General features: G+C 30.5%; 2 protein-coding genes across 2 annotated transcripts; both read left to right on the top strand.

The window, feature by feature from the left end:
• The first annotated feature begins 262 nt into the window (after nt 1-262).
• On the top strand, nt 263-9,234 carry LOC145752576 (uncharacterized). The gene is made up of 17 exons (XM_082568881.1): nt 263-476; nt 859-984; nt 1,261-1,416; nt 1,652-1,741; nt 2,021-2,153; nt 2,791-2,917; nt 3,239-3,372; nt 3,770-3,858; nt 4,124-4,268; nt 4,885-5,025; nt 5,616-5,738; nt 6,144-6,317; nt 7,559-7,670; nt 7,752-7,810; nt 7,965-8,045; nt 8,154-8,267; nt 8,590-9,234. The coding sequence occupies exons 1-17, from the start codon at nt 327-329 to the stop codon at nt 9,006-9,008; spliced, it is 2,373 nt and encodes a 790-aa protein (XP_082425007.1). The 5' UTR covers nt 263-326; the 3' UTR covers nt 9,009-9,234.
• A 271-nt stretch (nt 9,235-9,505) lies between these two features.
• On the top strand, nt 9,506-11,174 carry LOC145752913 (caspase-2-like). Its single transcript, XM_082569280.1, has 2 exons — nt 9,506-10,454; nt 10,900-11,174. The coding sequence occupies exons 1-2, from the start codon at nt 9,785-9,787 to the stop codon at nt 11,148-11,150; spliced, it is 921 nt and encodes a 306-aa protein (XP_082425406.1). The 5' UTR covers nt 9,506-9,784; the 3' UTR covers nt 11,151-11,174.
• The last annotated feature ends 774 nt before the right edge of the window (nt 11,175-11,948 follow it).

Here is an 11,948-nt window from a genome sequence, read left to right on the forward strand (position 1 = left end):
AATGTATCGTTAAATAACTTCAAATAAACGTATACAGATATTTTACCGACTAAAAAAGTTTTAATAGTAAGTTCAGCAATGGAATTGCATTTAAAATTCAAAATAAACAATTTTTGTAAAAATTGATTTTTTTTTGGTAACTAGGTTAAAAATTGTAGGTGTGTTTTAAATTATTTGGCAACACTATTATCCTCCTTTTTACAATGTGATTAGTCTGTTAAGTTTTGCTTGCAAATCGTTTCATAAGCTTGCTTATAATTAAACTAACTTCAGTCTCGTTTTACTAATAAAGCTTACATAAGTTGGATTAAATTAAGTTAAAAGTGATGGAGTCGGTTTTATCGGAGTATAAAGCTTCCTTAGCTGATCTCTCGTTCAATAGTAAACCTCATATTAACATGTTGACTGTATTAGCTGAGGAAAACGTTTCGTTTGCTTCTGATATCGTGAAAATTATCGAAACTCAACTTTATCAGGTAAGGGGATTATGAGTTTGAAATGTAATAATTGCAATTTATTTGAAAAATTGGGAGATTGCAAATAGTTTGTTATTTTTTTAAATAAAAGTCTGACAGTAGTATTTAAAACACTTGGCTTTTCTACATAAAGTTTTGATTGCCACTGCTTTTATGCTGTAGCGTCCTTGAGTAAGGCGCTATAAACGGTATGAACTCCTGCTGAGCCAGCACTTAATCAGCAGCATAATTATCGGGCAATTATAATCTATAATATCCTAAACTGGCAAAGCAACTTGAGCCCTGGTCGGGGTAACTGATGTTACTTTATGTTTAGGTCATGAAGTCAACCTTCCCACATCGAGGTTAAATGAAATTAAAATTATATTTAATTTGTTTATAGGTTCCACTCAAAAGAAAACTCCCAGTTTTATATTTAATGGATTCGATCGTCAAGAACTTTGGAGGTCGTTACATGAAATTATTCAGCGCCAATCTTGTCTCAGTATTTCTCTGTGTTTTTGAGAAGGTTTGTGGATTTCCTTGATCTTAAAACATTATTATTTTGTTGACTGCATATATACATAATGATCAAATATTGATGCTGAAAAAACATTTGAAAAAAATTCAAAATAAATTCAAAAAAAAGACTTACGAACACACTCTTAAATTTATATAGAATCATAAAGTAGCTGGTTTAAGATATTTTTATATTGAGGATAAATTATAATAAACTGGTAGCAGGGTGTAGTGGTTAGAACACTTGTTAAACCTTAAATGTTAAACTTATCTGAATTTTGTTCAGGCTGAAGGCAAAGTGAGAGCTGATTTATATAAACTGAGATGTACTTGGGAAAATATTTTTCCATCTTCAGTTCTCAAAGATTTGGACGTTAAAGTTCAAACATTGGATCATCACTGGCCAACTAGAAGGTCAAGAAAGTTGTCAAAATCAAACTCAGTAAGATTTTTTAAACATTTTTCTAATGCTTTTTTTTTGATATACCATTATCCTTGATGTGGGAAAGTCGAATGCCGACTTAAGCATACACAACTTTCAACTAATATTTGCCTAAAATAATTTAACTGTGTACCAGAAATGGCATTTTTTTCTAGGCCTATTAGTTGAACATATATTGTCTACAGAACTTTATTATGTATAGACATATGTTGACCCTTTTTTCTATTTTTTTTAGAATTCAAAATCCCACCGAAGAAAGTCGAGTTCTAATAAGGAATCAACATCCGAGGAGTTAGTGGAAATAGAAGAAGAAGAAATAGAACTGGTTGGTATTAAACTTTTTACTTAACTAACTTGGTTGCTAAGACTTTTATGTAAGTGATTTAATTATTTTCATAATTTATTGTTTAAATTAGATTAAAAATTATTTTTTATTAAAAATTACATAAATATATTTAAATATTATCTTGAAAAATAAAACTTAAACTGATTTTTTTTGAATTTTTTTGCAACAAGTTTTTTAAAAGGCAAGATTTTTTTGTAATAATTTTTATGCAATATTAAAATTTTTTTTTTTTTTAAATATCTTTGATATACTTTTAAGGATGACGAAGGTTTGGGTGCATTAGAAATATTGGAGCAAAAGTTAAAGAAAAGACGAGCTGAGTTGAACAGGTTGGAATATTTGGAAAATAGACCAAACTCTGTTGCACCAACTAATACTACTACTCAATTAGGTAAGTTAAATTATCTATTTATTCAATAAAGTAACAACAGTTTTACAGTATAGATTTTATGTTAATGTTCCTATTTTAAATCCCATACAAAATCCCACTTTAATTGGAACTTCTTTCGAAGCAATACATTACAAATTTTAGATGGTGGGTTGTGTTGTATTAGAATTTTACAGTATATATATTTAATTTACTAGTCAATAGCTAACCTTGGAGTAATTAATTGTCATAATATGATCGCAACTTTCAACTAATATTTGTCTGTGATAATTCACCTGAGTACCACAAATAGCAGTTTGATGCATTTTGTAGGCATATAAATTGAACACACGCACATGCCAACTAAGGGTGGCCAGACATTTGAACTCCTTTTACATGAAAATCTTACACTTGAACCCCTTACACTTGAACCCCTTACACTTGAACCCCTTACATTTGAACCCCTTACATTTGAACCCCTTTATCTGAATCCCTTTATCTGAACTCCTTCATTTAAACCCCTTACATTTGAACTATTCTATATATAGTAATATATATTCCAAAATTAAAGTAGTGAAAGTGTATGGTGTTGCTTCACACACATAAATTAAGTGTTTTTGTTTCCATGTTAGTTTTTTATTAATCAAAATTTTCTGTTTAGTTTTTCCTCCGGACACAATTGAGGACAAACGAGAAGAGGAGGATAAACTTCGGATCGATTTCTCCGATCAAGAGCAATCTCCAAAAACTAAGAAACCTCAAAACTTGGAGGAACAAGATGTTGTTGTGTGAGTGTTTATGTGAAATTGTATCAGTTAGTTTAAAAATTAAGTTAATTCATACCCAATATAAATGATAGGGTGGTCAATTCGTACCCAATATAAATTATAGGGTGGTCAGTTCATACCCAATATAAATGATAGGGTGGTCAATTCGTACCCAATATAAATTATAGGGTGGTCAGTTCATACCCAATATAAATGATAGGGTGGTCAATTCGTACCCAATATAAATTATAGGGTGGTCAGTTTATACCCAACATAAATTTATCTATTGGTCAACTCATACCCTAGAGTAAATATAAATTTCAAGAAATCTTTTATTTTTAGGCCAGAAAATGGGAGCACAAATCCTGAAAATTTAGAGTTTCAAAAGAAAAAGAATTCGCCAGATTTTGAAAAAGTTACAAAAGATCGAGTGATTTCACATTTCAATGAAAAAACTCACGTAGATCAAATTAATGGTAATTTAAAATAAAGTAAAAATGAAATAAGCTGCCTTAGTTCATCTAATCATTGATTTTTTTTGTATTTCTTTATTCTCGATGTAGGAAGATCAACTTTACAGCCTAAACATAGAGTAACATCAGTTACCCTGACCCAGTCTCGAGTTGCCTGTGGCAGTTTGGGATATTATAGATTATTATTGCTTGGTAATTAAGCTGCTGATTAAGTGCTGGCTAAGTAGGAGTTTATTCTGTTTATAGCATTTTATCAAATGATTCTAAAGAATGGAAGTTGTGGGGATCGAACTCAAAACTTTGTGTAGTGAAGCCAAGTGTTTTGGCCTTTACACCAAAGTACCGGTTAAAAATCATAATTTTCAAACCTTTAATTAACTTTATTTTGTTAATTATTTAGTTGAACAGAATGATGTTGTTAGTGTAAGTTGTCAAACTAACCAGGTAGAATATGAAGATAGTGGAATTCAAAATGTGGCAACTCTGTCGGTGAGTTTAATCAATTTTAATCTTTTTTTCGATTATTTGAAAACAATTTAGTAAAAACATTTAGTTAAAATTAAACTTTTTTTGTACTCTTAAATTTTCACTAAAATTTAATTTAGATTTTTTTTTTATGAAATCTTAAATTAGTTTTTATTTTTTTTATCAAGATATTTTATATAGATGTAACCACTATAATAACCTGTTTAATGTATTGGCATACCTATATATAAATATCACACAAACTACTGAAACCTATATTTTTATTAAGGATGCGAGTACCCAATATAGATATCGTAAGAAGACCAAGAATTTTATGTCCCAATATAAAGTCCCATCTAAGTCAATTGGAACTTATTTTAAAGTTAAAACAAAGGAATGTGGATCCCAATATGAACCCCCTGTTTCTCCACAAGGTAATAGTTTTTGTATATTTATTTATCCTCGATGTGGGAAGGTTGACTTTACGACCTAAACATAGAGTAACAACTGTTACCCCAATCCAGTCTCAAGTTGACTTTAGCAGTTTGGGATAATACAGAATATATTTGTCAGATAATTAAGCTGCTGATTAAGTGCTGGCTTTGCGAAGTTTATATTGCTTATAGCCCCTTACTTAGGTATGAGAGCAGTAGGGATCAAACCCAGGACTTCATTTAGTAAATTAGTTGTTTTGTTCAAATTTGATAATATTTAAACTGGTTTAACTAAATAGTTGTAATTTTGTTTTTGACAACTATAGTATGATGAATTTAAAAAATGTATCGATAATTGCCTGTTTTAAACCATACATTTTTAATGGATTATAATACCTTTGGTCCAAACTATTTGATCTCTTTTCCATTTGTCATTTTAATTGCCATAATATGGTTGCAACCTTGCAACTCTTAACTATTATTTGGATGTGATAATTTACCTGCACACCACAAATGGCAGTTTTATTTTATTTTGTATCCATGTATATTGGACATACATATTCATAGAGGCCACCAAACTTTATTTGTTAAATCTTCAAAACTTAACTTTTTATAGACACAATGGCTGATAGTACAAGCAACATAGTGGAAACTGAACTTCAACCAAGGCCAACTAAACACTCACTCCAAATCTTACAATCCTGTCAACTTCAACGAAGAGATGAGATGTTGTGTGATATTACTCTCGTAGCTCAAGGTAATTACATTTTATTTGCTAATTAAATAATAACTTTGTGTTTTGGGTGAAGCATTATAAAATATTTGTCAATCCCCACTGCTCTCATGGTGTAGCACCCTTAAGTAAGGCACTATAACAGGTATAAACTCCTGCTGAGCCAGGACTTAATCAGTAGCATAATTATCGGGCAAATATAATCTATAATATCTCAAACTGCCACAGACAACTTGAGACTGGGTCAGGGTAACTGTTGTTACTCCATGTTTAAGTCGCGCATTCGGACTTTCCCACATTAAGAATAAGGGTATATACAAAAAAATGTGTTTATATATTTAGTTTAAAGTTTGTAAAGCTATTTATTGAATAAAATCTATTAGTTTTACTTTACAATATTGAAAGTGAAACTATACGGACAAAGTTTATTTTGAAATTTGTTCATTTTAAATTATAAAGCATTTTTATTGATCAATTTTTTGGTACCATATTATAACATGGTCAGTCCTGTACTGCTATTATTTCTCTGATTACTTTGTAGCATTACTTAATTGCTTTACTGTTAGTTTTAAAATTCAAAATAAACTTAAAATTTTTATTTGTTATTATTTCAGAAGAGCATTTCAAAGCCCACAAAGTGATCTTAGCAGCCTGTAGTGAGTTCTTTTATGCCTTGTTTGCATCTGAGGCCATGAAACAAAATCCACTGAGTTATATTGAACTTCAAGGGATCACAGGTTTGTACTTTATCTTGAAATTTTCGCTCTTAAATTGTTACATCAAATTTGCATAGAATACTCAAGGCTGCTATACTAGAATTGCTAATTCAATTAACCCATCTTGTTAGCTAAAGATTATTGTATTTGATCGTTTACTGACAAACCTATTCTAGCATTATTAGGTCGATAATTGGACTTCTTAATTAAGTGGTTGATTTTGGGGTATTTTATAGGAAAAAGTGATTTTTTCGTTTCTAATTTATGTTTTAATTTAATTAACTTTTATTTAGAAATATTTTAAAGTCAATTTAACTTGAAATAATTTTTTAGAATGGTTAAATGTTAAATTTTGGATTTTCTTTTAAAATTTGGTAATATTTGTTCACAAATTTAAAATAAACATAATTTTTATTTTGTTGACAGCCACTGCATTGGATCTGATTCTGGATTATATTTACACATCAAAGATCTCAGTTGGGGATAATATTAAAAGTGTTTATGAAATAATAACGGCAGCCAAACGTCTTAAGATCAACACTTTGCTGAATGTTTGTGATGTTATTGAGAATCATTTGGATTTGGGACAGGATTTAACAGGTTTGTTTTAAAAATGACATTTATTTTTCAATATTTAAATGGTTTTTGGTTAAATTTTTACTACTGGCATGATGTAGCATCTTTGAGTAAGACTTGAGATCTTGGGTTTAATTCCCACTGCTGACATGTTGTAGCATCCTTAAGTAAGACCTGAAGTCCTGGGTTTAATTTCCACTGCTGACATGTTGCAGCATTCTTTAGTAAGACCTAAGGTCCTGGGTTTAATTCCCACTGCTGGCATGTTGTAGCATCCTTAAGTAAGACCCGAAGTCCTGGGTTTAATTTCCACTGCTGACATGTTGCAGCATTCTTTAGTAAGACCTAAGGTCCTGGGTTTAATTCCCACTGCTGGCATGTTGTAGCATCCTTAAGTAAGACCTGAAGTCCTGGGTTTAATTTCCACTGCTGACATGTTGCAGCATTCTTTAGTAAGACCTAAGGTCCTGGGTTTAATTCTTACTGCTGGCATGTTGTAGCATCCTTAAGTAAGACCCGAAGTCCTGGGTTTAATTTCCACTGCTGACATGTTGCAGCATTCTTTAGTAAGACCTAAGGTCCTGGGTTTAATTCTTACTGCTGGCATGTTGTAGCATCCTTAAGTAAGACCTGAAGTCCTGGGTTTAATTTCCACTGCTGACATGTTGCAGCATTCTTTAGTAAGACCTAAGGTCCTGGGTTTAATTCCCACTGCTGGCATGTTGTAGCATCCTTAAGTAAGACCTGAAGTCCTGGGTTTAATTTCCACTGCTGACATGTTGCAGCATTCTTTAGTAAGACCTAAGGTCCTGGGTTTAATTCCCACTGCTGGCATGTTGTAGCATCCTTAAGTAAGACCCGAAGTCCTGGGTTTAATTTCCACTGCTGACATGTTGCAGCATTCTTTAGTAAGACCTAAGGTCCTGGGTTTAATTCTTACTGCTGGCGTGTTGTAGCATCCTTAAGTAAGACCCGAAGTCCTGGGTTTAATTTCCACTGCTGGCATGTTGTAGCATCATTAAGTAAGACCTAAGGTCCTGGGTTTAATTCTTACTGCTGGCATGTTGTAGCATCCTTAGGTAAGATCCAAGATCCTGGGTTTGATTCCCACTGCTGTTATGTTGTTGCCTTCTTAACCCTTGAGTCTAGGGTTTAATTCCCACCGCCTGCTATAACTTTTTTAATGTTTATAGGTTTGATCTCCACTTCTAGTATGTTGTAGCATTCTTAAATTTTTTTAAATTAATTTTTTTTATTGTTTTTAGGTTGGATAATATCAAATAATGAAATAATTTTACCAACTGAAGATCAATCTTTAAACCACAACAATTATAACAATATTGAGTCAGTAAATTACAAAACTAACCAGGATTTAAAGTAAGTTTCAAGATATATATAACAATGCTATACTTACAAGACAATAAATAATATTTTAATAATTTTTTTTTATTTTTTTAGCAATTCCCATTTAAATAAACTGGATGTGAATTCAAATCATGTGGAGGTCCATTCAGAAGGTTATTTAGTTTAATTTTTGTTTTATTCATGATATTAAAAGACTTTGTTAACCTGATCCAGTCTTAAGTTGTGCCGGCATGTTGTTGACCTTGTGCTATTGTTTGATATTTAGCTTGTTGAAATTAATTATTTTCTTGAAATTTTTATTTTTAGATGAAAAAATGTCGCAACGAAAACGTAAAAATTCATCTCCGATATTTAATGACGTAAAAACCAAACAAATAAAAACTGAAGGTAAACACCTTAAAAATTAAAAATGCCTACTTTGTGTTATATTTATAAACTAATACTAGTTCAAAAAATAACTTTTCTTTTAAGTAAAAATTTTTTTTTTTTTGTCAGACACTAACCTACCTACTTGTGAGATTTGTCACAAAACTTTCTTGAAAACAAAATATAAAAACGCTCACAAAAAGAAACAACATCCTCATCTCACCATTGAACAAGTTAACGAAGGTAATATGAACTTTACATGAGGTCCGGGGTTTGATCCCCATTGCTCTTATGCTCTAGTGCTCTTGAGTAAGGCACTATAAATGGCATGTACTCCTGCCGAGCCAGCATTTAATCAGCAGCATAATTATTGGGCAATTATAATCAATAATATCCAAAACTGCTAAAGTCAACTTAAGACTGGGTTGGGGTAACTAATGTTACTCTATGTTTAAGTCGTGCATTCGACCTTCCCACATCAAGAAATAAAACAAATATATTAAAATATGTTTTTTCTTTTCACCCATACTCAAATTTTTTCTCTTCAAAATAATTTTTTTTACAGCTGTCTCAGCATTAACAAGTTCAACAAATATAAAAGAAAAATACTCAGATAAATCTCCACCGATTGCTTGCCGACAATGTGACCGAATATTCTTAAATTATCAGGCTTTAAACTCTCATATTATTAATTCCCATAAAAACGAGGATAAACATAAATCCAGGAAAAAAAGCGCGGACTATTTAAACGTGTTAATTAAACCAGAACAACATACTATGACGTCATATACACAATCAAATGACAACAACATAAACTCAAATGTTGAAATAAATAGTTTATCCTCGAAAAAACAAGCAGATCAAAACGATGTTCGTTTAAAACTTTACCAATGCGAGTTATGTGAAGAAATCTTCTCTGTTCAATGTTTTTATAAAGCACACATGGCTAACCACAGACAAAATGATGTTAAAATGCCAGTATAAAGTTTTCTTTAATATCAAAACCTTATTATCTTTATGAAACCTTTTGTATGACGTAACAAAGGGAACTTTACTACGTCATAGTGCAAATCAGTTACTCTTGGCGTAGTTGTTAATTGTTATTTTTTTAAATCATTTTTTTATCTTTTCTAATTTAGTTTTTGATATTAAAGTTTTTTTTAATTGTTTCTCTAAATTTTGGGTTTTAAATAAATTTCAGATTGTTAGAGTATTTATTTTTCTATTAATTTGTCTCTGCTATTATAGATTTAAAGATTAATTTTTTTTTTGATGACTAGAAAATGAAATTCCTTTTTATTAACAAAAGTAAAATTTAAGCGAAATTAGATTTTGGAACGCCGTGTAAGGAACGGGTAAATTTAAATTTTTATTTGTTGTTTGGGCAAGTCCACGCCCGCCATGTTTACAAGCCTTACACCTATTACAATCACTTACACGTTGTATATCTACTATTATGTTAGTATTACTAAAACAAAATTTTATTTTATAAATTAAGCTAAATCGGTTAATTTTGGGAACTTGGATTTTTTTAAAGTTATTTTTATTAAAGAAGATATCAATATATTTCTGTAGAATTAATTGCCTTATTATAGTTGTAGTAAATGATCAAGTTGTAATACATTTAAAGGATTAGTACAATTTTTGAAGCAGTTCCAAGGCTAGAGTGGTAGTTAAAACACATAAGAATCGTTAAAAACTGGCTTAGTGACGAATTAAAACGATCCTTTAAAATTTACGAATTGAACTTTATTAACGATATGATGTATAATAATATTCACAAACCAGAATTGAATATTACCCTTGAAAAACCTCGTAAAAAGGAATCTAGAATAACTGTTCAGAAGTCAAGCAAGGATTTCTTTAAAAATACCCACAATGCATCATACAAGATGACAAGTCGTCCAAGAGGATTCGCGTTAATTATTTCCGTATGCACGTTCACCAACGCACTTGACCGTATAGGAAGTGAAATAGATGAAATAAATCTAACAAAATTGTTGATACAGCTAGGATATGAAGTTGAATTACATAAAAATTTAACAGGGACTCAAATAAAAGAAGAAATTTGTAATTTTGCGCAGAGTTCAAAACATAAAAATGTAGACTCAACTTTTGTATCGATCCTTAGCCATGGAAATGATAATAATATTTATGGTAGCGATCTAACTTCTGTTAAATTAAGTGATTTGTTTAACGAATTTAACCAGCAAAGATGTCCTTATCTTAGTAACAAACCCAAGATCTTTATTATTCAATCATGTCGAGAAAATTTAATATGTGATCATGTAACAATTAAAAAGAAGTCAGTGTTTAAACAAAAGTTTTGCGACCATAAGACTAAAGACTTTGGTGATATTTTAGACAAAAGTTTAAGTGTTGAAAAGGCGCCGATATCGGATTTATTTGTTGGTTATTCTACGACACCAGGTAGGTTTAAGGAATCGTTTTACAGATTGTTATTTAGTATTATTAATGTAAAAAGGTTAAATTCATTTGCCATGTTAAACTGACGTATAGTCTATTTTTATGCATTTATTTATTCTTGATGTGGAAAGGTTAACTGCGCGACCTAAACATAGAGTAACATCAGTTACCCTGACCCAGTCTCAAGTTGACTTTACCAGTTTGGGATATTAAATATTGTACTTGCCTAGTAAGTAAGCTGCTGTTTAAGTGCTGGTTTAGTAGGAGTTTATATCGCCTTATTCAAGAGCGTTATAGCATGAGAGCAGTGAAGATTTAACTCACGACCTCATGTGGTGTAGCAAGTGTTATGATCACTACACCATGCAGCCGGTAATTAGCCTTTTTTAATTGTAGCACCAAATTAGTCTCGAAATTTTTCAATTCCAAATAATATTTTAACTTTTAGGCTGCGTTTCAATAAGAAACACAAAACATGGGAGCTGGTTTATTCAAGATCTCGTCCGAGCAGTTTCAAAACATAGCAAAGATAAAGATATCTGTGAACTACTAACTATAGTTAACGCTTATGCTAAAAAGCGCAGTAATTCCGGGAATGGTTTACTTGTATTGCCCGAGTTTAAAAGTACTTTGTGTAAAAAATTGTATTTTTATCCAGGTTTATTTGATAGGCAAACAAACTTTGAAATCTTTGACTAAAAATGGTAATGTTTATTTAATTAATTGTGCTTTTAAATATTAAACATTTAAATTAATTATAACAGTATTTGATTTGCAAAATAATAATATTTAACTGCAAATAAAGTTTAGTAAAAATTATTAGAATTAGTTTTTATTTTGAGGATAAATAAAAACAAAATAAAAGCGTATATCCTTGTTTACAACAACTTGTGGTCACAAGCTTTGATGACATGAAAATGAATATTTTGTGTTTTAATTAAACGTGTAATAATTATTGAAGATTATTGCTTTTAATTGGAGTACCTGGCAAAAGGTTTTTAAGTTGAAGTTTACGTCTTGAGTTTTAGGCCTAAGCATTTTGGATTAATTTTTATTATCTGCGTGTCATAAACTTATAAAGACTGAAAGTCAAACTCCCAAAATAAAAAAATAAATACAGAAATAGCATAGGCACATATGTTATTTTGTTATTTGGTTTTATGTTTATCAATAAGATTAACAACACAATAAGTTACTTAAAAATAAATTTATATTAAATGTATTAAAATGAAGTCTATAGAAAAATAATTACAAGAATAGTATAATTGACAGACTGAAAGAATAACAAACAGACAAACATAGTTATTTATATCCAAACAAGTTATTAAAAACATGAACGGAATTTTAATCTTACTTTGCCAACTTTTTATGTGATTTTATTTTAATATGGTGTTCAGTAACTTATTTCTAAAATAACTTTATCAGGCATTTAAATCTCAGTCATGTTAACGTTTTACAAGCTGACAAGCTGACAGGTCTCGAATAATCTGATAATGG

This window comes from Corella eumyota, chromosome 5, assembly GCF_963082875.1.
Source record: "Corella eumyota chromosome 5, kaCorEumy4.1, whole genome shotgun sequence".
NCBI classification, from domain to species: domain Eukaryota; kingdom Metazoa; phylum Chordata; class Ascidiacea; order Phlebobranchia; family Corellidae; genus Corella; species Corella eumyota.

Coding starts and splice junctions, on each gene's coding strand:
- LOC145752576 (XM_082568881.1), top strand. CDS start 327: ATGGAGTCGGTTTTATCGGAGTATAAAGCTTCCTTAGCTGATCTCTCG. Junction 2,154..2,790: donor TAATACTACTACTCAATTAG/GTAAGTTAAATT, acceptor TTTTCTGTTTAG/TTTTTCCTCCGGACACAATT. Junction 7,671..7,751: donor AAAACTAACCAGGATTTAAA/GTAAGTTTCAAG, acceptor TTATTTTTTTAG/CAATTCCCATTTAAATAAAC.
- LOC145752913 (XM_082569280.1), top strand. CDS start 9,785: ATGATGTATAATAATATTCACAAACCAGAATTGAATATTACCCTTGAA. Junction 10,455..10,899: donor TGGTTATTCTACGACACCAG/GTAGGTTTAAGG, acceptor TTTAACTTTTAG/GCTGCGTTTCAATAAGAAAC.